The sequence below is a fragment of the Gorilla gorilla genome, chromosome 7 (assembly GCF_029281585.2).
Source record: "Gorilla gorilla gorilla isolate KB3781 chromosome 7, NHGRI_mGorGor1-v2.1_pri, whole genome shotgun sequence".
Taxonomy (NCBI): Eukaryota; Metazoa; Chordata; class Mammalia; order Primates; family Hominidae; genus Gorilla; species Gorilla gorilla.
In genome coordinates, this window is record NC_073231.2 from 14,893,730 (window position 1) to 14,921,559 (window position 27,830).

A 27,830-nucleotide genomic window follows, 5' to 3' on the forward strand; every position below is an offset into this window, starting at 1 on the left:
TCTCTAAGGATGGCTACAAAATGACTCTGCAGCTACAGTCTGAAGTTTAAGCAATTATAGTCCAAATGACTGAAAATTCTCATAAGTGAGTGCATTTGCTTGAGAAAAGGAAGTGATCATTCAAACTCATAATCAAGGAAAATGTATAACTACATAGGACACTTACAAAGATCTAAACATACAAACTCAGAAAAACAAAAGAAGTGGTTCTAGGCAGGACCAAGAGGAAGGCGTTTCCCTTAGTCATGCTTCTTTTTTTTTTTTTTGAGACAGGGTCTCAGCTCTGTCACCCAGCCTGGAGTGCAGTGGTACAGTCTCGGCTCACTGCAACATCTGCCTCCTGGGTTCAAGTGATCCTTCCACCTTAGCCTCCCAAGTAGCTGGAACTACAGGTGCATGCTACCATGCCCTGCTTATTTTTGTATTTTTAGTAGAGATGTGCTTTCACCATGTTGGCCAGGCTGGTCTCAAACTCTTGACCTCAAGCGATCTGCTTGCCTCAGCCTTCCAAAATGCTGAGATTATAGGCATGAGCCACCACGCCCAGCCCTTAGTCATGCTTCTTAAAAACACCTCCAATTTGAGCATGTTAGCAGTTTCAGCCCCCTCACCATGTGATGCTGTGAGCCACCTCAGGACTCCACAGAGTCCCCACCAGCAACAAGGCCCTTACCAGATGCAGTCCCTCAACCGTGGACTTCTCAGCCACTATACTGTAAGAAATAAACTCCTTTTCATATATATATATATATTCACATATATATTCATATATATATTCACATATATATATTCACATATATATTCACATATATATTCACATATATATTCATATATATTCATATATTTTCATATATATATTCATATATATATTCATATATACATTCATATATATTCATATATATATTCATATATATTCATATATATATTCATATATACATTCATATATATTCATATATATATTCATATATACCTCCAATTCCCTATGGGAAAGTAATATAATTAATACCAGAACTAATATCTATCATACCTACTTTAAATAATAATTTGTTACTTTCAGCTAATTCTTTCTGCTATCATTTTAAAGTCCAGAATAAAGAATCTACCTCCAAAGATCATTAAGTTCAGGATCAGAACCAGATGAACCAGCCCAGGCAAAGAAATGAGCCCACTGAAAGAACAACGCCTTAACAAAGCTCATTTCCATCCAAAGGTGCTGCCCTGAGTCACTTTTGCACCTTATTATCTCTTTGGTTCCCACAGCAGAAGAGCAATAGGAATGATGTTGTTATTTTTATTGCATAAAGAAGGAAGAGGCCCGAAGTTGTGGTGGGATAGACCTAAGTTCCCACAGCTAACAAGTCCTGAAGCTGAGACCGGAATCCAGGCTTCTCCATTCCTTCCGTAACTCTGACTCATTTTAGTGACAATTTCCCACATTTTATATTAATATGCATCAAACCTCACTGGCTTGGCCTACGCTCTGGTGACTTATCAGTGAGCAGTGAAACGTTCCCAATGAGGACTCAGACAGGAATAGACCTAGAAAATCTTTTTTTCTGTTCTAGCTTCAAGAACAGACCTATAATTTTTTTTTTTTTTTTTTTTTGAGATGGAGTTTCACTCGTTTCCCAGGCTGGAGTGTAATGGCGCCGTCTCAGCTCACTGCAACATCGACCTCCTAGGTTCAAGTGATTCTCCTGCCTCAGCCTCCCAAGTAGCTGGAATTACAGGCATGTGCCACCACGCTCAGCTAATTTTGTATTTTTAGTAGAGATGGGGTTTCACCATGTTGGCCAGGGTGGTCTTGAACTTCTGACCTCAAGTGATCCACCAGCCCCCACCTCCCAAAGTGCTAGAATTATAGGTGTGAGGCACTGCGCCCAGCCTTGACCTAGAAAATCTAATAGTAAGGTGAAAATAGCTATCTTTTTTTTTTTTTTTGACCACTTAGAATGTACCAGGCACTTTGTAAAGTGCTTTATATATATTCTACCTCACTTATCCTTAAAACATCACTGTGAGGGGTATAGTATTAGTTCTATCTTACAGACGAGGGAGCCGAAGGTTAAACAGGTTAATTTACCAAGGTGACAGTGGGTAATCCTGTATGATGGGGAGGACGTGTTCAGGTCTAGAACTCATCCTAGCCAAATGAATCAACAGAGGGAGGAACTCTGCAGGCTGCCCTTGGCACGGGCCGATGGTCATGCACTCAAATTGCCTTCTCTGGGCATGGCTGTCCACTGTCCCTCTCTCCTCACATGCGGCCTCTGAATGACTAGGTTATCTCTCTGTTGATGTCTTCTCTTTGATGCAGAAATCCCATCCGGCCTTTGGGAGACCTAGTACTCTTTTTTGCGGGGGTTGTGGGAGGTACAGGAGGATGCCTAGTATTCTGATACTTTTCAAAGGGCATGCTTCTGAGATGCCCCCTCCCTCAATGCAGAAGGATCAACAAGTCAAAAGTTGTTTAACTCCTTTAAGTAATTCCTAAAGGAAATATTTACTGGGACTCACAGTTGGGCACACAATTTAAGAAAAATAATATTTTCATGCTTTTTTTTTTTAAAGTCAAAATTAATGCCAAAAAAATCCACAAAATTCAAATAAAGACAAGATCCAAAGGTCTAGTTGCAGGATTCCCCTCACTCCCTTCACCCCAACCTCAGCAGCCCTGTCAGATGCTATCCATATTTCAATACTTGACATTTTTTTCACCATTAATTTTTTTGCATTAATGTTGCTTTTTTTTTTTTTTTTTTGGGAGACGGAATCTCACTCTGTCGTCCAGGCTGGAGTACAGTGGTGTGCTCTCAGCTCACTGCAAGCTCTGCCTCCTCACTTCAAGCGATTCTCCTGCCTCAGTCTCCTGAGTAGCTGGGATTACAGGCTCCCACCACCACGCCGGGCAAATTTTTGTATTTTTAGTAGAGACGGGGTTTCACCATGTTGGCCAGGCTTGTGAACTCCTGACCTCAGGTGATCCGCCCACCTCGACCTCCCAAAGTGCTGGAATTACAGGTGTAAGCCACTGCGCCCAGCTGCCCTTTGTAAAGATGGCATTCAAACATTATTTATGTTGACGGCTGCATTTACATCTCGCTCACCTCCACCTATCTTGGTCTTGGACTGGGTGCATAAAGAACAGAATGATGGCCGAGCGCGTGGCTCACGCCTGTAATCCCAGCACTTTGGGAGGGTGAGGTGAGAGGATTTTTTGAGCCCAGGAGTTCAGGACCAGCCTGGGCAACATAGCAAGACCCCATCTCCACTAAAAATAAAAATAATAATAATTAGCCAGGGGCATGTACCTGTGGTCCCAGCTACTCAGGAAGCTGAGTTGGGAGGATCACCTGAGCTAGGCAGATTGAGGCTGCAGTCAACTATGATTGCACCACTGCACTCCAGCCTAGACAACAGAGCAAGATCCTGTCTCAAAACAAAGGACAGAATTATGACAATGGGCTTTGATTTCCACTGGACCTTTTCCCCATGTCCTTCCCTGCCTCCTTCACACATCAGCTGTTATCTGCTGGCCCCACCAGAAAAGTGACCACAGTTTATAGCTGGGCAACGCCTCACTCCACCAGGCCCTGGGGGAGATGGAGGAAAGGAAAAGTCTTCTCCATTTTCCACCAGAGCTGCAGGAGGAGTTTGGCTGTCTTTCTTCTTCTTAAGGACGCTTTTTAAACCATCAATTGAGTAATGTGCCAGGAGGGAAATTCCTATCTTGAACCCTCACATCAGTGCTGACATGTAATTCGAATTATTGAATTCTCATCACTGCTTCTCTAATGCAGTGATTTTCAATCTTAAAAAAAACAAATCCCTATGCCCAAGCTGCTCTCAGATCGATGAAGCAAATCAGTGCCTCCAGAGATGACAGCCCAGCGTCTGCGCTGGTTGCAGCTTCCTCGATGACTCCAGTACGTAGACAAGGTTGAGCACAGTTGCTTTAGAGAAAGACTGGGCTTTGTTTTTCTTCACTCAGGTGGTTGTGGCCCTTCCCAGAGGACAATGCAAGAAAGGCTGCAGAGTCTGGGAGACCTAGGTTCAAGTCCTGGCTTTCCCACTTACTGGCTTTGTGGCCTTGGACAAGAGAGTTGACTTTCGTTTCCTCAGCTGTGCTATGGACATAATAACAGAATCTCCCTCTTGGACTTGTTTGAAGAGATCAAGCCAAGGCATCTGGAACACCTGGCATGGTGCCTGGTGGGCGTGTGTGCACTCGTGCACCCCAACACACAGCGTGAACGATTAGTATTAGCAGTTATGAATCCCTTCTTCAAACAAAATGATAGGAAGCTCAATTAATAAATAGGTAAAGGTGGAACTGCTCTGTCTGAAGGGGAGGGGAGGGACAGATGCAGGCTGCACTCTCCTTTTCTTTCTTTTTAAGAGACAGGGTCTCTCTCTGTTGCCCAGGCTGGAGTGCAATGGTGCTATCATAGCTCAATGCAGCCTCAAACTGCTGGGCTCAAGCCATCCTCCCACCTCAGCCTCCTGAGTAGCTGGGACTGCAGATATGCACCTGTGTACAGGTGTGTAAAAATTAGCCTGGCTAATTTTAAAAACTTTTTTTTTTGTAGAGATGGGGTCTTACTATGTTGCCCAGGCTGGTCAGGTGACATTTTCAGCTTCAGAACTTCTGCAGCCCATTTCCCATCTCCTAGTGGCAAGCATCTGCCAGCCAGCTGACTGGCTAGGCCCAGGGACCACTCTGTGGCCACAGGAGTGAGCAGAGCAGGGCTACTTAGCCTAAGTGGCTTTCTGGCCACAGGCTAATTAGTGGAGTAAGCCACCACTAGCTGAGCTCACCGACTCACCCAAAAGGCACTGCTATAAACTCCCAGTCCCCAGCAAGATGAATGTCTCTGTTTGATTTTTAGGTGTGGGATGGTGGCTAGAGGCTGGAATGTGTTTCCTAAGTAGGTGAATATCTAAGTGCCCTGTGCAGGAAGATGGTCGGGGCATGCAGGCTTGGCAAGGAGTGCTCCTTCTGGGAAAGAGCAGCTTGCCTGTTTTCCCTGTTGGGAACAGCTGTGCTTTATTCGGTTCTTGGGCAGTATTGATTGTTTCTGCCATATGCTAAAACCTGACAGGTCAAAAAAATCTCAGCCCAGTTCACAGACCTCTGCCAGCCTCAGGCTGATTCGGAGGGTGAGGCAGAAGGTGCAGGCTGCAATCAGCGTGTGTGAAATTGGCTCTGCCTGGAGCTCATCTGTGCCGCAAAACTGATCGTATTTCCTCTTCCCGAGGGGAGGCCGATGTGGGCCCTGCTTGTGAGAGTGGAGCTTCCACTGCTTCCTTCCATTTCTTCCAATCCAGACAGCATCTTGAATTTCTCTTTTCATAAGGGGATGTTCTTTGTACCAAGCTAATAGCTGCATAAAAGACTCAATAGTAAAAGTGTTTTTGCTTTTTCCTTCCTGAGCAAGAGCTCATTTCCAGAGTTGTTTGGGGAGAAAGTTGATATTTCATACCTAGCATGTTTAGAGTGTGTCCCTTCATTGTTCTTTAGGGATGCTATTTGAGTAAGAGCTGTAGTCACTGGGCTCTTTAATTGCAAGTAACAGAAACCAACTTGTGCTGTCCTTAGCTGGAGAGGGGAATTTCTCAAAGAAATAAAGGAGCATCTCATGGAAGCAAGGAGAGGAGTGTGGCCATGTGCAGTGTGGCCTCAGGAACTGCAGAGGTCTCAGGGCTGCTCTGCCTCATCTCCTCTAGGCAGTCTCACATATGTGCTGCTCATGTCTCTCTCTGCTGACTGGCTTTTACTGCCAGGCTGCAAGGAGAAATGTCACTGTCACTCGGAGAGCAGACTCATCACTGCCACTCAAGAGATATACTCAGAAGAACTAGCATCTTTCAGAACCGCTTCTCAGGACAGAGAACCTCATTGGTCACATTCCATCAGCAAGGCCAATGGCGATGGCTGATGGCCCAGCGACGGTCCTCTCGGCCAAGGTCTCCAGATCTAAGGATCACAGTTACCTGTGGGAATTTGTTTCCTTAATTTAATTTTTAAATGAATTTTCTTTAACACTGGCCCAGCTCCGCCCCCTAGAATCTCTGAGTGGGGTCTGGGACTCTGTATTAAAAATTCATCTACAGATATGGCCACGTGCAGTGGCTCACACCTGTAATCTTAACACTTTGGGAGGCTGAGGCAGGTGGATCACTTGAGGTCAGGAATTCAAGACCAGCCTGGCCAACACGGTGCAACCCCATCTCTACTAAAAATACAAAAATATTAGCCAGGTGTGGTGATGCATGCCTGTAATCCCAGCTACTCGGGAGGCTGAGGCAGGAGAATCACTTGAACCCAGGAGGTGGAGGTCGCAGTGAGCTGAGATTGTGCCACTGCCCTCTAGCCTGGGTGACAGAGTGAGACTCCATCTCAAAAAAAAAAAAAAAAAAATTCTACAGATTCTGATGATAAATTAGATTTATTTATATTTTAATACAAATAGGGGCCTGGCTATGTTACCCAGGCTGATCTCAAATTCCTGGGCTCAAGTGATCCTCCTGCCTTGGCCTCCCCAGTAGCTGAGATTACAGGCATGAGCCACCATGCCCAGGGTCAACACATTAGATTTGAGAGCCACTGAAACACAGTTTTTGGTATCCATGAATGTTTCTACTAAAGTCTAATGAGAGCCTGCCTATTAAGCTATCTATTCGTGGAGGCTAGATCTACATGGCTGGAGTGAGCAATTCGTTTCAGCGCAAGTATACGTAAGTGGGATGGGGAAGTCCCTACCCTACAGAGCACTGGCTGTAGAACCAGTCTAGTGGAAATCTGAGAAGCCAGCTCAGGGCTGAACGTAATATTACTTTTTTTTTTTTTTTTTTTTTTTTTGAGACAGAGTCTCACTCTGTCGTCCAGGCTGGAGTGCAGTGGCGCGATCTCTGCTCACTGCAAGCTCCACCTCCCTGGTTCACGCCATTCTCCTGCGTCAGCCTCCAGAGTAGCTTGGACTACAGGTGCCCGCCACTACGCCCAGATAATTTTTTGTATTTTTGTAGAGACGGGGTTTCACCGTGTTAGCCAGGATGGTCTCGATCTCCTGACCTCGTGATCCGCCTGACTCGGCCTCCCAAAGTGCTGGGATTACGGGCTTGAGCCACCACGACTGGCAATATTACTACTCTTAAGGGCTTCGTGGTCAGGACTCTAAGACAAGATGTCAGGACTCTAAGACAAGATTTCAGAACAGTTCTCACCATGTGAAATCTGGCTCAGTGTTAGCAAGAAGATGATGCAGGTGTGGCAGGTCAGGGTGAGAGTCAAGGGCAGGTTTGGAATCTCTATCTGCACATTGAGGAAAAGGAGAACTCCACTGGGAAAATACCGTCTTGGAGACTCCAGTGGTGTTTCATGTTTCTGTGTTTTTGTTTCTTCAACATGCTGTGTCTGCTGCTTGGTAAACGATTGCTTCTCTTTCTAATGTCATGATTTGTTCTTTAAGGCTTAGCTTGTGTTTCCACCTGAAAGAGCCCTCTTTGACCCCCTAGTCCATTAAGCTTTGCTTCTGCTCCTACACTGTCCTCTGTGTACTTTGGCCACATCATGGATTGTAATTATTTCTCCATCATCTCCAGTTGATGATGGGTAGTTGGCAATCTGGTAACTAGACCTACCTGTATGGGGGCCAGTGTGAACTCTCCTACTGAACTGACGCAGTGATGTGTCTGCTGACCTGGCCGCTGGCTTCCCTTCTGTTCCTCACATCCTCCTGATTCCCACACCAAAGTCACCTCGCTTCTTTCAACAATCTCAGCACCATTCCAGGATCCGGGATCACTTATCCCCTAATCAGAGAAAATTTAAGGAGCTCTAGACTTGTTGCCCTGCATCCAGCATGCCATGCTAACAAGGATATCCTTTCGCACCATGATGGATTTTGAAGATGTTTTATTTGAAAATGTTTTATCTTAGTCTATGATACCCTCGCTAAATCAGCTATAATTCACTAGGCATAATTCAGATGATATCCTATTTAACTCCTACAACAACCCTATAAAGAGTTTTGTAAGGAAAATTGGGAGCTCATAAAGGTTAAGTAACTTGCTGAGGTCCCACCACCAGTAAGTCTCAGAACCAAGATCTAAACCCAGGTCCAATTCCAATCTCTTATAGCCTTAAACACCATGCTACACTGTAGGCCTCTTTTGATTTACATTGTTAACTATCTTTCCCTGCTTATGCCTTATTTTCTCAATTAGAATTAAATATTCAGTAAATATTTCTCTGTTGAATATAAACAATACAATTATGGCCTGTAGTCCCAGCTACTCAGGAGGCTGAGGTAGGAGGATGGCTTGAGCACCGCAGTTCAAGTTCTGCCTGAGCAAGATAGTGAGACCCTGTCTCCAACGAAAATAAAACAAAAATAAAATCTCCAATAAACAACACAATTATGGATAGTGTGTCACTGGATTGAACTTTAAAAAAGCTTCCAAAATTGCCCAACCTCTCATGGAATACCAAATACAAAATAATTTTCTAGAACTATCTATTTAAGTTTCTACCAAAGTGAGTCTAGGCCTATTTGCATCTCATCTGCCTATCATGGATGATGAAAAGATTTCTCCACAATTGTCTCCATCTTCCATAAGAGATGTTCCTGAACTCCAAAGAACCACCAATTCCTCTGAGCTCTTTGATTTAGGCCTGGCCCCTACATGCTTGGGTGAAGAATGTAAAAAGTAAGACAGAATGATGGGGTCCAGGAACAGCTCTGATTATTCATAATTGAGTCACAAAAGTGTCACAAAAGCTGGGCTTGAAACTGGGTGGTTGGGGGAGGGTGCTGCATACACAGGTTTCACCTACATATCTGAGCCACACAAAAACACACTCATTGCTTGTCTTAAAGGTGGGAGTTTCAAGAAGACACAAGTGTTTTGAAGGATGTCAGAAATGGTTTGCATCAATTATACACGAAGAAGTAGAATAACACCTTAAAAATAAATCAGAATTATGTACCCCTTCCACAGTCAAGCATGGTTCCAAGGCCAGAAACCTAAAGAGATGCCCTTAGACATAAGAGTAGAATCAAACACAATCTATTCCAACAGCAGAAATGAAGTGTCTACTGCCAGGAAGTGCAGCCACACCTTTCTTCTCCAGAGCCTTGTGGACTGCAGAGCATGTGCCGCGGGACACACGGCACTGCGCGTGGGAGCATGCAGGGTAACTGACTGAAGCAGGTGCAGGTGTAGGTTGAGCATCACGTCTCTGAAATGCTAGGGACCAGAAATGTTTCAGATTTTGAATTTTCTCAGATCTTGGAATATCCGTATTATATTGATATTTATTCATTGAGCATCACTAATCCGAAATCATGACAACACTCAAAAAGCTTCAGATTTTGGATCGTTTCTGATTCTTGGACTAGGGATGCTCAACCTGTGTTACCTCCTCAAAGCGTAACACTTCCCTCCAGTTTTGTTAGCTAACTTTCATTCTGGACACAAGGACCCATCGCATCCAGGCTTCCTCCAGGGCCACAAAGCCCCAGAAGGCCTGCAGTGTGACGAATGACGCTCCCGTCTCAAAGAACAGGGAACTGGCAGATTTGAGTATAATGGGAGGGTGTTCCCTGACTTGAGTGACACAAGAGTAGGCTGTGTGTGTGTTGGAGGCGGGAGAGGGGGTAGCAGTTGAGGAAATAAGCATGTTTGTTTCTTAATGTATAAAATTTAAAACACTGGTGACACCTATGAAATACTCTAGAAATTGAAACTCAAAAGAGAGATCAGGGCAATAGATTTTAGGAACCTTTTGCAGAGAAGGGATAGTTGAAATCTTGTGTGCCACAGGGAGAAATTATCGCAAAGCGAGGACCAAGGACACAGCGTACAAAACATACGCTGGGTGAGGCATTCTGGCAATGCAGCCCCCAAGTTCCTTCTCTTTTCTGTGCAGACATTTCTCTTGGCCTTGAGGAATTCCTAATGCTTATCTTATTCTACTACATCTAATTTCTTTCCCCCAGGTGGGTTTGGTTCTTGCTTTTCCAGTTCCTTGAGGTACTCTGTTAGGTTGTTCATAATCTCTTGGCTGGGTGCGGTGGCTCATGCCTATAATCCCAGCACTTTGGGAGGCCAAGGTGGGAGGATCACCCAAGGTCAGGAGTTCAAGATTAGCCTGGCCAACATGGTGAAACCATGTCTCTACTAAAAATACAAAATCAGCTGGGCATGATGGTGCATGCCTGTATTCCCAGCTACTCGAGAGGCTGAGGCAAGAGAGTCGCCTGAACCCGGGAGGCAGAGGTTGAAGTGAGCCGAGATCACGCCACTGCACTTCAGCCTAGGCGACAACAGCGAAACTCTGTCTAAAAAGAAAGAAATCTCTCTAGTTTTTAAATGCAGCCACGTATTGCTATAAACTTGCCTCTCAATACTGTTTTTGCTATGTCTCATAGGTTTTGGTACACTGTGATTCTATTTCATTTGTTTCAAGGAAGTTTTAAATCTCATTCTTAATTTCTTCTTTCACCCATTGATCATTCAGGAGCATGTTGTTTAATTTGCACGTGTTTAGTTTTGAATGTTCCTTGTTACTGATGCCTAGTTTAATTCCGTTGTAGTCAGATAAGATGTTTGATACAATTTCGATTTTTTAAAAGTTCTTGTGACTTGTTTTGTGTCCTAACCTATGGTCAACCCTGGAGAATGTTCCATGTGCCGATGAGAAGAGCGTGTATGCCTCAACACACCTGATTTTTAAAAGCTCCCCCTCCTACTCTCCTACCTTCCTTGTATTCTCTCTTGGGAGAATACAAGGAAGTTGCCTGTAGTAAGGAATGTAGGATTTAACATAAATTTTACGACTTAAGGTTTCTTTATATTTTACCTGTTTCTCCTGAATTTCCAGAATCATCACTAATACGTTGTTGCTTGGAATTCCCATTTTTCTCACCAGACACACAGAATGAACAAAAGTCATGCTCATTGTTCCCCCACTGTACTCTTCACGCGTTTTAGGCAGGCGAGCAGAAGTGCAGCGTAATCGCTGAAACACTCAGCGGAGCAAGTGCCTGGGGGCTCAGCTGTCTGCACTGAAAACTGTCTCATTACGCTATACCTTGTATGCATGCAATTTCAGCATGGCCCAGGACTGAGTAAGCACTAGACTGAGGTGGGAATAATGCTAAACCAGGTGTTACTGACTTTATCAAAAGGAACTCAAAAGGCTTGGTGCTGGCGGGCTGATGGAGAGGCTTCTTGACAATGAGGCAGGGGCAGGTTTGTGCTCCACTCTCCTTACAAAAGTCTAAGTTCGTTTTCTCAGCGTTAAGGAAGTCCTAAACAAGAACCTTATCAAATGTGAACTAACACACCCCCCCACACACACTCTATATTACTGATGAAAACATTTTATTAACATACAAAAATAACAGAAATTTTCAACACTGGACCAGAGGTCTTCATGTGGGATATGTCTAACCCTAGGGCCACCTTGAAACCTTCTAAGGGGTGCCTCAGCAAGGGTAATTTTACAGGATGACCTAATTAATTTGGAATTTAAGGTAATTCTGAGCTTTCATACAGCCCTCTAACAAAAGCAAAACCGTGGCATCCACACTATTTCTTCCGTTCTACAAAACAAAGACACCACTCACCTTCCCAGCTCACTTGGCACTGCTGCCCCAAGGCGTTAGTGAACACAGAGAACAAAGCAGAAGCCTCCTACCACCCGGAAAGTCTCCTCAAGTCAGCTTAAGGCCTTAGGGCTTTGTGACTTTCCCCGTTCTAAACTTCTGTAGAAGGGGATTTAGAAATGGGGATGTTTGGAGACTTGTTAGGATATTCAAAATGTGAATATGTGGTAAAGTGAAAGTAATGACTTTTATTGAACAAATTGGCCACTTCCCTCTCCAAGACTCCTGCCAAGAAATAAATCATTCTTGGTGGAGGCCCCAGCAGCAAAAAGCAGCAAGCATCGGTGAGAAATACTGACTGCTACAAACAGCTGTTCTTCTAAGTTACTTTTTCAACTATTTAAAAACTCATCCACAGAACAGTCATTGACTGGAAGGAAAAATACCCTTGGACAGTCAAAACAAAAAGAGTTTAGTGATGCTGAATATTTTAATTGTACTTGGAATAATTTTCAGGACTATCAGAATTTTCATGAGGCACTGAATAAAACCTATAGACAAAACTGCTCATGAAAAATGAAAAAACTGACCACAATTATTCTGTGAAATATTTACTCCAAATACAGTCAAATATGAATCTACTTCATCTTATGAAATGGGAAATATTTACTACCTCTTAACAGAAAATAAATTAGGTTCTAGATATCTGCCAGTTAGTTTTTAGCAGGATAACATTCTATAGGAAAAGCGTAATCCTAGTAAAAGTTAATATTATTAACACTAAAGAATTTTATTTGATTCTTAATTCTGCCAAAAGCCAAATACCTTAGTTCGATATACGTACACACCTATATTGAAAGAATATCTTGCCTTTCATCAACCTAACTTGCTTCCTAAATAATTTGTTTTTGCCACAGATGACTGTGACTTGCTATAAGTTAAATAAGGGAAATTTTAAATCTTGACCATTTTCACTAATCATTTACAAAAGGTGTTCTGTGATGGTTTGTAATGATTTTTGTAAGTTCAAAATTCAGTAACACAACCTGAATTTTCAAGCCAGACCTTTTTCTGACAAAGTCAGTCTGATTTCATTCATGACATGGATATTTTGCTTGATTTCATCATATGATGAACACGTATCATGGATTGAATGACTAAATCTGTAGCTCCAAGGTTTTGATGAAACATATAATAAAAATATATTTAAAGCACTAACTGTGCCAAGAGTATTATATCCTAAAAGGTGTTTTGAAAGTAACAGGTTGGATTTTCCCAACCCTTTATGAATATACTGAAATAAATAAAGGTTTTCTAGGTTAAAGAGTAACAGGTATAATGAATAATTATTTGATAGTCTTGGTAAAGCCCTTTGGGTTTACATCCCCAAATATAAGAATGAGTAAATTCTAAGTAAACACTTCTAAAAGTTAGGCACCTTTCAAAAGTTCTGTTTTCAACAAAAATAAACAAGAAACTAATCATGCTGTCAGCTGAAGAATGATTTATCATCACAGATCACAATGTGATTTTTGTCACGGAAATTAAAAAACTGAGTAAAAGCCTTTCAGGTAAAGCTATAGAATTGATGCTGGACCCCTTTCATTCTAGCAATCATATTAATCCAGATATATAAACTAATTGTAAAAACATTATCTCATTAAAGTATTTCCAAAAATTTTAATATATTTATATCTTGATCCATTATGCAAATGACTGAGTAAATATAGAAGAAACTTCACACATCCTTACGGTCACAATAAATAGATCTCCGTGCAATGTAGCCTCCACCTCTTGGGCTCAAGCAATCCTCCCAACTCAGCCCCCCAAGTAGATGGGACTACAGGGTTGTGCCACCACGCCCAGCTAAGTTTTTGAATTTTTTGTAGAAACAGGGTTTCACCATGTTGCCCAAGCTGGTCCAGAACTGAGCTCAAGCAATCCACCCACCTCAGCCTCCCGAAGTGCTAGGATTACAGGCATGTGCCACTGCACTCAGCCATATATAATTTTAAATGTATATACACTTGTTGCAAAGATGTATGATAGTATGATCAATGACTTTCAGGCATAAAAATACAGAGTAAAACCTGATGACAAGCTATAAGATGAAAACTGGATGGTCTCTCCCTCTCTCAAAATATCTTGTTACTGCACCTTGGGTAACTGAAACCATGGAAAGCGAAACCACGGATAAGAGGGGACTACTGTATTACATTAGAATAAAACCTTGTGGGAGAACTGCACCAAAAATACAAGTTCCAGGAGAAAGAGGAATTTTAAAAGCCTTTATGTATTTTCTATGTAGATAATGGTACTAAATTTCTATGGTATGGAGACTCCACTGATTATATAATGAAGCCTGTTTTGTTTTAAATGTCAATATTTATACTATGAACTTAGGGATAGCTTTAAATGTGCAAATAGGTACAGTTTCCTTTTCAAACAATTTTTTTCAAGTATTAGGGAGTACTTCTGCAAAAAAGTTTGAAAAATCAGTGCTCAACACAGAGGAAAGGCAACCAATGACCTTTTTCAAGGCCAAAGATACTTGGAGCAGATTTTTTTTTTTTTTTTTTTTAAATCAGCAATGTACAGACTGAACTACCAGGAAGGACAGCTTAACATTTGTTTGCTTTTCCTGGCACCTAGGGGGAAAGTCAAGCATAGACAGGGATTAAACATTTCTACTCGAGACAGAGCCTCTAAAAATTTATTTATGGTGCACAGTAAAAGAAAAGGGGATAGCTCATATCTGTAACTCTGCCAAAACAGCAACTCATTCATCACAGCAGTCAGGACTTACGCTACCTTTTGCAATTTCAGGAACAGGTACTAACCTTAGAGGATATATTTTACCATCACTAATTATTTTTAACTAAGCACCCATTGTGTCTTAGGTTCTTGAGATACAAGTTAAGAACCTGTGCCTGAATAATTTACACTCCTGTTGAGGAAACAGAAAAAAAACCCCCAACAATACAGTACATATGAATCTCTGCAGCACAAATGAAGGGCACAATGAATGTAACAGAAGTGCAATGAACAAATAGAGGGAGTTGTTGCCAAAGGTCCAGGTTGTCTGGGAAGAAGGCTGAAATCAGAGCAGGTCTTTAACAAAACAGAATCAAGAGAATAAGACTGATGGGCTAACTTCCTGGGGACAGAAGTAGGATGGTGCACATGCGACTCAACGCGAGTGTGATGGTGAGGGGAGTAACTATTACCCCAGAGCAGATGGTTACTGTAAAAGTTGGCAGAAAAAATCAGACTGTGAAGGGTCTTATATGCCAACAGAGAGCTGAGTTTTATCCCATCAGAAATGTGAAGGTTTCTGAGATCAGTGTGCAAAGCAACATTTTAGGAAGGTTTTTTATGGCAGTGGTATACAGGAAGAGACAGCAAGAGAGAAGTCAGTTAAATTTTAGCAATAGTCTGTGTAGCAATGATGATAACAGAGGCTGGGGTGAGGATAAAGTGACTGGACAATAAAGGACATTGTGCTAAAAGGGGGAGGGAGGGACTATGAGTTTCATGGTTTCAATCCTATGTGACTGTGATAATCATGGTCCCACTGACAAAAATAAATCCAAAGGGAAAACAGGTCTATGTTCGAAGGTGCAGAGTCGGCAAGCAAGAATGGACACTTCAAGGGGAAGGCTCAACCGCTGCCCTCCATCAATCTGCCATCACCAGTGATGGTGTGCCACACTACACTAGCAAACAGAAAATCACAACCTTGCTCCTCTTTTGTTCTTTTACTCAATAGAAAAAAAAATGACTTGTATTCTAAACTTGTTCTTGATCATACTATATACAGGCATACCTCAGAGATACTGCAGGTTCAGTTCCAGACCACTGCAATAAAGGGAGTATCACAATGAAGCAACTCACACAAATGTTTTGGCTCCCCAATGCATACAAAAGTTAAATTTAAGCAATAGTCTATGAAGTGTGCAAAAGCATTATGTCTAAAAAATACATATATACCTTAAAGATTAAATTTCTAGAAAAAGGTAACAATCATGAGTGTTCAGCAAGCCATAATCTTTTTGCTGGTGTAGGATCTTGCCTCTACATTGAGGGCTACTGAGTGATCAGGGTGGTAGGTGATGAAGATTGGAGTGGCTGTGGCAGTTTCTCAAAATGAGACAACAATGAAGTTTGCTCCATCAACTGATATTTGTGCTTTCACAAAAGATTTCTCTTCATCATGCTGTTTGATAGCATTCTATCCACAGAACTTCTTTCAAAATTAGAGTCAATCCTCTCAAACCACGCCACTGGTCTATCAATTAAGCTTATGTAATATTCTAAATCCTTTGCTGTCATTTCAAGAATGTTCACAGCATCTTCACCAGGAATAGATTCCATCTCAAGAAATCACTTTCTTTGCTTATCTGTAAGAAGTAATTCCTCAAGTTTTATCATGAGGGTGCAGCAATTCAGTCACATCTTCACTTCTAGTTCTCTTGGTATTTCCACCACATCAGCAGTGACTTCTTCCACTGAAGTCTTGGGCCCCTAAAAGTCATCCATGAGGACTGAAATCAACTTCTTGCAAATTCCTGTTAAGGTTGATACCTTTACCTCCTCTCACGAATCACAAATGCTTGTAATGGCATTCAGAATAGAATGGTGAATCCTTTCCAGAAGGTTTTCAGCTGACTTTGCCTAGATCCATCAGACGAATCACTACCTATGGTTACTACAGCCTTATGAAATGTATTTATTAAATAGTAAGACTTGAAAGCCAGAACTACTACTTGATCCATGGGTTGTGGAATGGATATTGTGTTTGTAGGCATTCAAACCAACATTAATCTCCTTATACAACTCCATCAGAACTCCTGGATGACCAGATGCATTGTCAATGAGCAGTCATATTTTGAACAGATTTTTTTTTTTTTTCTTAGCACAAAGTCTCAACAGCAGGCTTCAAATATTCAGTAAATGATGTAGTAAACAGATGTGCTGTCATTCAGGCTTTGCCGTTCCCTTTACAGAGCACAGGCAGAGTAGATTTAGCATAAGGGCCCTAGGATTTTCAGAATGGTTAATGAACACTGACTTCAACTTAAACCAGCTACATTAGCCCTTAACAAGAATCAGCCTGTCCTTCGAAGCTTTGAAGCCAAGCACTGACTTCTCTCCAGCTATCAAAGTCCTAGATGTTAACTTCTTCGAATAGGCTATTTCATCTACATTGAAAACCTGTTGTATGGTGTGGCCACCTTCATTAGTTATCTTAGCTAGATCTTCCGGATAACTTGCTATAACTTCTACATCAGCACTTGCTGCTTTACCTTGCACTGTTTTATGGAGACAGCTTCTTTCTTTAAATTTCATGAACCAATCTCTGCTGGCTTCCAATTTTTCTTCTGCAGCTTCCTTACCTCCCTCAACCCTCACAGAATATGAGACAGTTACAGTCTTGCTCTAGATTAGGCTTTGGCTTAAAGAAATGTTGCAGTTTGATTTTTTATCCACACCACTAAAACTTTCTCCATATCAGTAATAAGGCTGTTTCGCTTTCTTATCACTTGTGTGCTCACTGGAGCAGCACTTTTAGTTTCCTTCAACAACTTTTCCTTTGGATTTACAACTTGGCTAATTTGGATCAAAAGGCATAGCTTTCAGCCTATCTTAGCTTTTGACATGCCTTCCTCTTTAAGATTAATCATTTCTAGTTTTTGATTTAAAGTGGAAGACACGTGACTCTTCCTTTCACCTGAACAGTTAGAGGCCACTGTAGGCTTATTAATTGGCCTAATTTCAATATTGTGTCTCAGGGAATAGGTAGGTCTGGAGAGGGAGCGATGGGGAAAACACAGACATTTATCAATTAAGTTCGTTGTCTTATATGGGTGTGGTCTGTGGTGCCCCCAAACAACCATGATAGTAACATCAAAGGTCACTGATTACAAGTCACCCTAAGAGAGATAATAATAATCAAAAAGTTTGAAACATAGGGAGAATTACCAAAATATGAGACATGAAGTGAAAGTATGCTGTTGGGAAAATGACATAAATAGACTTTCTCCACACAGGATTCACACAAACCTTCAGTATGTTAAAAAACAAAACAAAACAAAGTAGTATCTGCGAAGCACATAAAGAGAAGTGCAATAAAATGAAGCATGCCTTGTGGCTCCACAATGATTGAGCAGTATTCATCCTAAAACAAATCTAATGAAATTTACCTTGAGAACATTCACTTGCAAGTAGAAAAGCAGATCTGGTTTAAAGCCTCAGGCATCCGCCCCTTACCCAAGTCTTGGTAAGGAATCCAGAAAAACAAGTACTTCCACCTCTTCATCAGTCAAACTTAAGCCCTTTAGCCTCTGTGTCATTATAAACACAAGACACTAACATTTCTAATCTCAAGAACATGGAGGAAATTTTAAAGCAAAAATCGTTCTCCTTCTCCACTTATCCCCATCTCCGAAAAAACCTTAGAGCTGGTCACATTAGAAGTTAACAGTATTTTATATTGTTTCATTCAAAGAATGAACATCTAATTACCTCCTGATTTGCAACATTTAGTACAATCGCATTGAAAATGTCTAGTTTAAACCGTAACAGGAAGATGTTTATTCTACCTAGGACAACCTACCTGTTCCTGGAATATCAGGATAAGCCAAAGTCTACAACGGGAGGCAGCATAGCACAGGGATAAAGAGCAAGGCTCAAGCCAGACTGCCAGAATCTACAGCTCCCACTACTTAAACTTTGGCAACTTAACCGCTCTGGACCTCAACTTTCCCATCTGTAAACTGGAGAGAACGCCTCTCTCCGTCACCGGATTCTTATTAAACAATGGAGTAAAGTACTTAACAGTGCTCAATAAATGTCTGATACAAGTATCATTATTGTACCTTAACATTCAGCTCTACGCTCTCATCACAGTCGCATTTCTTGTTTGTTGATGGAACTTATATATTGCATTACATAAGGGAGGTAAGGGTAGGCAAACTTTCTCCATAAAGGGCCAGACAGTAGTATTTTTGGCCTTGCTGGCCAGATGGTACCACTGATGCAGCTATTCAACTCTGCCATTGTAGCACAAAAGTGGTCAGAGATGACATGAAAACAAATGAGAATGGTAGTTCTTTCCAAAACTTTATTTAGAGAAACTAAAATTTCATAATTTTCATATTATACAAAATATTATTTTGAGCCATTAACAAAAGGGAATATAAAAACCATAGTTTGTAAGCCATACAAAAATAGGCAGCAGGCCAGATTTGGCCCATGGGTGGTAGTTTGCTGACCCCTGCTCTAGATTAACAAATTTACGGGCTTTGGAAGCTTTGTGGGGCAAGGAGGCTTGATATACAGGTTGGTGGTGCAGAAGAAAGAGGAAATTTCTAAGTATAATAGAAAAAAGATGTAATGCTGTCCTTCATGTATCAACGCTGGATTCAACTACGTGCAAAACATTTTATCATATGTCGCTGGAATCGAAGATGCAGAAGTCACAGTCTCTGGTCTCAAGGAGCGTATACTTCTCCATGGTAGCTTAGAAATGGAAAGTCTTCCTTCAAAGTACAATACATCCTTCTCAGACTTTGACAATGCACCCGTGCGTGCTCATCTGTGAGGCAGGTAGTTTCTTTGGCAACTCTACCTACAGCTGAGGCCAAACATGCATTATTATCTTGACCATCTGTGCTTCTTCCCCTCCCCAGTAATCATACCAGTTTTTCTCCTGGTCTCCAAATTATCCTGTTTTGCATTATCATTTTGGGGATAATACCTGGGATGATATACTCAAAGTCAACTGGTCACATCTTTTTAAAAATTACCATTTTAATTAGTCTTCAGAGATACCCTCTCTCTCTTAATAGGTAACATGCTTGTGACGCCTGTGTTTTTTTGTTTCAATCCAGGCAGAAACTTCTCCCTAGGAGGCAGGATAAACGGATCTATCTCAAGGCAACAAAGACACATCACAAAAACATTTTTTTCAGAGCAAATGTTAAATACTTGATCCAACAGAACACAAATAAAGATAAAATGTAATGCTCTATTATATACTTCAGTTGGTTATAAAGACTGCGGATTTGAAAAAAATCAGCAGAAATCCACTCTGTCAATGTCAGAGCATATGAAGCATAGAATAAAAATTAACACAGCTAATAATAAATTGTTTGTAAATACTAAGTAACTATTAATAAGAAACAATAATAGAATATACTAATATTGTTTTCGTGGACATCCATCTCTTACTTGTTTCCTTGTAAAAAGTTGTACTATTTGTCTTTCAAAGACAACACAATAAAAGTCAGAGTAAAAAGCACTACTCTCAATGTTTAGTATCATCTCATCAGCAAAATCCCAAATCAAATTGGAGGGGAGGACAGAGACTCAACAGAGGAATTAAAATGGGTTAAGACGGTAAAATCTATGGCTGAGCGCAGTGGCTCACGTCTGCAGGAGGTCAAGGTGGGCAAATCACTTGAGGTCAGGAGTTCAAGACCAGCCTGACTAACATGGTGAAACCCCTCCTCTACCAAAAATACAAAAATTAGGCGGGTGTGGTGGCACGCGCCTGTAATCCAAGCTACTCAGGAGGCTGAGGCAAGAGGATCACCTGAGCCCAGGAGGCGGAGGTTGCAGTGAGCCAAGATCGTACCACTGCACTCCATCCTGGCAGACGAGCAAAAACTCTGTCTCAAACAACAACAACAACAACAACAAAACAGGGTACTGAGAGCTTATAATGTTGAAGTTCTTAAAAAGAAATACAACATGAGCTTGTTGGTACTTGGCGAAAGTGAAAATAGGCAAAGAAATTAGCAGATAGAGCTAAAAAAACTGGAAACGTAATATTTCCTCGTCATCATCAGATTTTCCAATTGCAGTTTCAGCTATTCAGTATTCAGTAATACTTTACAGGTTATCGTACAGTGCTATCTGGGACGCACAAACATCTCAGCATACATCCCTCTTATCCTAAGAGTTAACTGTATAAACTTAAAGCACTTAGATTTCCTTATTTTACTATTATCTGTTAACAGTTCATCTAGGAACACCACACACTCATATGCCTTCTGTTATTTACACATTATTCTTTAAGATACTGATTATATGACTACTGCTCAAAAGCAGAAATTCATTGGCTTAAGAAATCTACCGCCCTATGTAGAGAATTCCCACGCCAAGAAAAATGTCTACTTTCCTGCTTTTCACCCTATATGATATAGGTTTGGAAACCTTTGAGGAAATTCATTTGGTTATAAAATATAAATCTTTAGAATAAAGTAGCATCACAATTTTTATTAAAAGGTAAAAGGCAGGAAGCAAGCAATGTCAATGAAATTGTTCCCTGAAAGCTACAAGGAGAAAAATTCAATTCTGAAAATACATCGGTTTAGCCTCTAGATAACAGTTTTACCTTATCAAGTCGAAATGCACATTTTAGTTTTTAGAATTAGTTAAGAATTACTCACTACTTAGCAGCCATTTACTATGTAAAATCAGAAAAACAAGTCTTCTATTGACTAACTTCACTAGTGGCCAATGAAGTTTTTTAATAACAAAAACGTAATATATGGTAGAAAGTATTGACTTTATTAACCTCACTTACGATACTGAATACAAAGAAAAATTAGGTGGTGACCCTTAATTTTCAGTCTATTTCAAAGCATGGTCCCTCAGATTTAAGAATTAAGGCATACATATGTCAAAAAAGGAAGGCGAATCAAACAACCAAACCCAAAAAGACCCCAGTGATTGATGTATTATGAAGTTTGAGCTACAGCCCTTATGATATTCCTTTCAGTACTTTCTTCTAAGTTTTCATTAATTCCTTCAGTAACTGGATTTTTAACCAAACCGTATAATCCATCATAATTCTTCCAATTACGAGGTGAAAAGAAACATAGGCAGATATGTATACCAAGTACCTTATGAAATTCACCACATACATGGTGAACTTCACATATAAACTTTGAAAATCAAAAGGACTATGATATTCTTGAAATCCAAAGGCTAGATAAGATCTACCTTCCAATCATTTCTGCATTTTAAGATATGGTTTCATCTAGTGATGTTAATAAAGAAACACATTACATATTTAAACACCAGTAAGATATCACATTCAAGAGAACAGCCAATAAGATTTTGCATTTTAAAACCAAAAAGAATATATCTTGAACACCTTAAATTATAAAATTCAGTTCTAAGCAGGAACTGTTACTGTGTAACGAATACTGCTCATATCAAAAGTGCTGGTGACAAAGAATTCAGTATGCCTTCCTACAAAATCTGTTCACATACATGTATCTATCTCTATCACCTGTAATAAGATTTTAAATGTTTTAAGGTGCTTCAAGTTTGCACTATAGGACTAATTCAATGAGATTCATCTGCTACCTCTTCATACCAACTTCAATTGGAATGATCCACACACAAAACTGTTGTTACTTTCTAGAATGTGGCATTTGTGGTGGTGGAGTGCCCTCTATTGGTAAGGAAGAGGACACACTCATTAGCTGTCCTGCATGCATTTTCTCGTTGATTCGGAGTTCACACCCATCCTGAAGCATTCGAACTGCTATTCGGGCGATATTCTTAGAGTCATCAAGACCACAGTGAGGCCGCCCATCATAATCCATTCCTAATTTTTCAAGCATTATTGTCAGTTTGGTTTGGCTTCTAGGAACCTGAAAAATAAACAGCTTAGTAAATAATTCTTTGGTGTTCTAAACTGTAATACAAGCCACAGTTAAGATGAAAAATAAGAAAATGAAAATTAGCACTAATAGCTAAATAAAGCTAGGCAAAGGGCAATACCCCCACTCAAATAAGGCAAATAAAAAATTCAGGCCAGGCAAGGTGGCTCACGCCTGTAATCTCAGCACTTTGGGAGGCCAAGGCGGGCAGATCACTTGAGGTCAGGAGTATGAGACCAGCCTGGCCAACGTGGTGAAACCCCATCTCTTCTTAAAATACAAAAAAATTAGCCAGGCGTGGTGGTACACATGTGTAATTCCAGCTACCCGGGAGGCTGAGGCAGGAGAACTGCCTGAACCTGGGAGGTGGAGGCTGCAGCGAGCTGAGATCATACCACTGCACTCCAGCCTGAACAACAGAGCGAGACTCCATCAAAAAAACCCTGAAATTTTCAGAGCTTTAAAATATGATCTTAAGAGTTTCAGCTGAAAATATAGACAGGATCCTCAGACATCTAAAACCTCTGCAGTTTTTTAATTTAAAAATAATTTATTAAAAGGAATGTATTGTTCAGGACTTGTAAGTTGAAGATCTACCTTTTGAAACGAACTTAGTTATTTTACATGGTATTTTTCTATAGTGTATTACTTTACTTGACTGATTTCTTAGATAAAAAGACTAGCCTTTTTGGATGGCTAAAGATAATGAAGATTAAGAATGAAAGATGATGTGGTGTGATATTTTTCAGGTTATTTAAAAACCTGTTCCTTGATAAATTAAAAAAAAAAAAAAAAAAAACTCTCACACTCCCCAAATTCCAATATGTGCCTCCACTTTTAAGAATTACTGGCTGGGTGTGGTAGCTCACGCCTGTAATCCCAGCACTTTGGGAAGCCAAGGCAGGTGGATCACCTGAGGTCAGGAGTTCAAGACCAGCCTGGCCAACATGGTGAAACCCCATCTCTACTAAAAATATAAAAATTATCTGGCTATGGTGGCGTGCGCCTGTAATCCCAGCTACTCGGGAGGCTGAGGCAGAAGAATCCCTTGAACCCGGGAGGCAGAGGTTACAGTGAGCCAAGATCACTCCACTGCACTCAAGCCTGGGCATCAGAGTGAGGTTCCATCTCAAAAAAAGAAAAAAAAAATTGTTATATTTTCTTCATATTTCTATCAAGATTTGTTAAGTTTTACATTCTGTAGTTTGTACAACTATTTTGCCTATGCATCTTGGACCTCAGCTTCTTCATCCGTAAAATGGGACTAACAGCTCTAATATTTACTCATAGGGTTACTGGGATAATCACAAAGCAAATGATGTAAAACATCTATAATTATCTTAAGCTGTAATACTGCAATATATCCTGTACCTTCCACTAATTATCACTTGGAAAACCCACTTCAAAAAACAGTTTGCCCAACACACTGGATAACAGGTAGAAGAGACAAATTCCTGGAAATATACAACTTACCAATAATTGAACTACAAAGAAACAGAAAATCTGAATAGACCTATACCTAGGAAGGAGACTGAATCAGCAACTGAAAACCTCTAACAAAGAAAAGCGCTGAACCAGATAGCTTTGCTGCTGAATTCAAGCAAATATTTAAAGAATTAGAACCAAGTCTCCTCAAACTACTACAAAAAATTTGAAGAAGAAATACTTCCCAACTCATTCCATTAAGGTCAGCATCACTTTGATACAAAAGCCTGACAAAGACCTCATGAGGAAAGAAAGTTACAGATCAATATCCCCCACAATTATCATGTTGCAATAATCCTTGACAAAATATAAGCAAATTTAAATCAGCAGCATATTAAAAGAATTAAGTGCCATGACCAAGTAGGATTTTATCCTGAAATGCAAGGATGGCTCAACATTTAAAAAACAACGTTAACACAAGCATTAACAGAAGGAAGGAGTGCAGTAATTGAAAGAGAGTGGTATTAGTATAAAGATAGACATACAAACTAACAAAACAGAGGAGAGTCTAGAAATAAACCTTCACAAATACATTGAATCAATGGGGAAAACAACAGCCTTTTCAACAAACGGTGTTGGGAAAACTGAATATCCACATGCAAAAGAATGAAGTTGGACCCTTACCTTACACCATATAACAAAATTAACTTAAAATTGATCAAAGACCTAAATGTAAGACATTCAATTATAAAATTCTTAGAATAAAACATATGGAAAAGGCTTTATGACAATGGGTTGGACAATGATTTCTTGGATGTCACCAAAACACAGGAAACAAAAGAAAAAATAAAGTGGATTTCATCAACATTAAAAACCTTATTACTAAAGACATTATCAGTAGAGTGAAACGGCAACCCATGGAACAGAAGATACATTTGCAAGTATATATCTGATAATGAATTATCCAGAATAAAGAACTCCTACAACTCAAAACATCATACCTCATTTAGTAAATGAGGAAAGAATCTTCCCCAAACATGATATGCCAATGGCTAATAATCACATGAAAAGATGCTCAACATCACTAATCATTAGGGAAATACAAATCAAAACCACAATGAGATACCACTTCACACCCATTAGAATGGCCATAAACACACACACACACACAAACACACACACCAGAAAATAACAAGCATTGACAGAGATGTGGAGAATGTAGTACTTTGTGCATGGCTGGCAGGAATGTAAAATGGTACAGCCACTGTGGGAAACAATGTGGAGAATCCTCAAAAAAATTAAACATAGAATTAGCACATGCTCCAACAATTCCTATTCTGGTTATACAGGAAAAAGAATGGTATCTGTACATCCATGTTCATAACATCACTATTCATGATTGCCAAAACATGGAAGTAACTTAAATGTCCATCAAACAATCAACGGATTTTTTTTTTTTTTTAACGTGGTACAGGTTAAATATTCCTTATCTGAAATGCTTGGGACACAAATGCTTTGGATTTGAAATTTTTTGGATTTTGAAATATTAAACATTTACATTACACCACTTTTGCATCACTCATCCGAAAATCCAAAATTCCAAAACCTGAAATGCTCCAATGAGAATTTCTTTTGAGTACAATGTCAGTGCCCAAAAAGTTTCAGATTTTTGGAGCATTTCAGATATTGAATTTTTGGATTAGGTATACTCAGCCCGTAAATACATACAATGAATTCTTATTCTGCCTCAGAAAGGTAGAATTCTGACACATGATACAACATGGATGAACTTTAAAGACATTATGCTCAGTGAAATATGCCAGTCACAAAAGATCAAATACTGTACGCCTCCACTTATAAGAGGTATATAGATAAGTCAAACTGATAGAGACAGAAAGAAGAATGATGATTGCCAGGGTTTGGCAGGAAGGGGAAGTTCAACAGGCACAGAGTTTCACTTTTGGAATATGAGAGTTCTGGAGAATGATGTGGTGATGGTTGTGCAATAATGTGAATGTACTTAATGCCACTGAACTGTTGTGCACTTAAAAATGACTGAGAACATTTTCAAGTGAACAGCAAGTGTTATACAGGGTGGGCATTCCTAATCCCAAAAACCCAAAATCTGAAATGCTCTAAAATCCGAAACTTTTTGAGGGCCAACACAACGTCACAAGCGGAAGATTACACACCTCATGTGATGGTTCGCAGTCAAAACACAGGTACATGACACATGCTTAATTTATGTGTAACTAAGAAAGCAATTGCTTATTGGTAGCATCAGGAAAGATGATGCCAAACAACCAGACTGTCCATATCAGTGGCTGTGACAGTGACAGTTCTGCTTTCTAATGGTTCAGTGTACATACACTGTTTCATCCACAAAACTGTATGAAACTTAACTTCAGGCTATGTGTATGAGGTATATATGAAACAAAAATGAATTTCATATTTAGACTTGGGTCCTATCTCTAAGGTATCTCATTATGTATATGCAAATATTACAAAATCTGAAAAAAACCCCAAATCTCAAACATTTCTTCTGGTCCCAATCATTTCCAATTAGGGATACTCAACCTGTATTATGTACATTTTAACCACAAAGAAAAAAAAAAAAAAGATTAAAATGAAAAGTCCTAGATAGTGCCCAAAAAAGAGTTATTAACTTTATTAAACAAAGGCCCAGTCACTTCATCGTGTTTTTAAAAATGATGTGAAATCTAGACAAAGAACAAACCAACCTCTTGCTTCCTCTGGCTTAGCAAGGAAAAGTTCTCAATCAGGTGGTGAGTTGAAAGGTGAACAATAGGAAAACAAAAAGGCCAGATTTTGCTGAGCGGTTGGAAGAAGCGCTGCAAAACGCAGCCTCCTTACAGACATTTTTCATCACATGAATCAGCTGAATAAGTCCCTATAAGAAGCTGGAGAAAATGTTTGACTTCAAGTGACAAGATTCTTGCATTTCAAAGGTAACGGAGTATGTCTTTGGAAATAATCATGTTACAACAGAAAACCTTAAAATATCCACCTTTTCCTTGGGCTTGATATCAAGTGAGGAAAGCTATTGGAAAGTCTCAAGTCTGAGTGCAATATGGAAAAACTGTAGGAGAAAATTAAGTATTTTTCCTCCCTTTCAACACCAGAATATGATTAGGTAAGGGATCCTTTCTCTGAACCTCTGCTCAGCCTGAGAATTTGACTTTAAGAAAAGAGCTTTATAGCTACAATCTGACTGTACACCAGAGATAGACTTAATGCTCTACCCCCAGAAAAGTTGTGGATTTCTGCAAAGTATCCTGTCATTCATTTGAAAGCAGTAACATTTCACTGCACTTTCAACTTTCTACATGTGTAAGCAAGCTTTTTTTTTTTAACATGCATGAAGAGCAAAGGCAGAAATTGTCTAATTTCCTGAGAAAAAGAATCCATGTGAGCTTATCTTAAATTCAACCTAGAATTGAGTATTTGTAAAGGGAGAAAAAAAAAAAGAAAACACATTTTACAGTCAAGAGGTGTATTTCATCCTTTCCTTTTACTTCAACAACAGCATTGTAATGCATATACATAGGCCTATAAAGACATAAAGAGGCTGGGCCTGGTGGCTCATGCCTGTAATCCTAGCACTTTAGGAGGCCGAGGGGGGCAGATCATTTGAGGTCAGGAGTTCAAAACCAGCCTGGCCAACATAGTGAAACCCAGTCTCTACTAAAAATACAAAAAAATTAGTCCAGGCATGGTGGTAGGCACCTGTAACCTCAGCTACTTGAGACGCTGAGGCAGGAGAACTGATTGAACCCAGGAGGCGGAGGTTGCAGTGAATTGAGATCCCACCACTGCACTCCAGGCTGGATGACAGACTGAGATTCCGTCTTAAAGAAAAGAAAAGAAAAGAAAAGAAAAGAAAAGAAAAGAAAAGAAAAGAAAAGAAAAGAAAAGAAAAGAAAAGAGAAAAAAGAGAAGAGAAAAGCAAAAAGAAACAGCTGTATAATTTTGTAAACGCTAACCCCACATTTGCACTTGATATGCCACGCACAAAGTTTGGGTTTTCCCCCAAAATCTTATACAAAAATCTGTCTTAAACTGTATTTTTATTTATATTGTTTCAGCCTAC

General features: G+C 40.1%; 1 protein-coding gene and 1 non-coding gene across 6 annotated transcripts in view; both read right to left on the bottom strand.

Moving 5' to 3' along the window:
• Nucleotides 1-3,555: 3,555 nt before the first annotated feature.
• On the bottom strand, nt 3,556-3,666 carry MIR4660 (microRNA mir-4660). Its single transcript, NR_106412.1, has one exon. It is a non-coding gene; the product is annotated as a microRNA mir-4660 (primary transcript).
• Nucleotides 3,667-18,724: 15,058 nt separating this feature from the next.
• Nucleotides 18,725-27,830, bottom strand: part of ERI1 (exoribonuclease 1) — a 146,702-nt gene continuing 137,596 nt past the window's right edge. For 4 of the 5 annotated variants that reach the window (XM_019032884.3, XM_063709059.1, XM_063709061.1 and 1 more), the window contains one exon: nt 18,725-22,285. In XM_019032884.3, coding sequence (XP_018888429.1) covers nt 22,043-22,285 — 243 coding nt within the window. In that variant the 3' untranslated portion in view covers nt 18,725-22,042. The remainder of the gene's footprint in view (nt 22,286-27,830) is intronic. The other variant, XM_055349115.2, reaches the window with a different exon arrangement.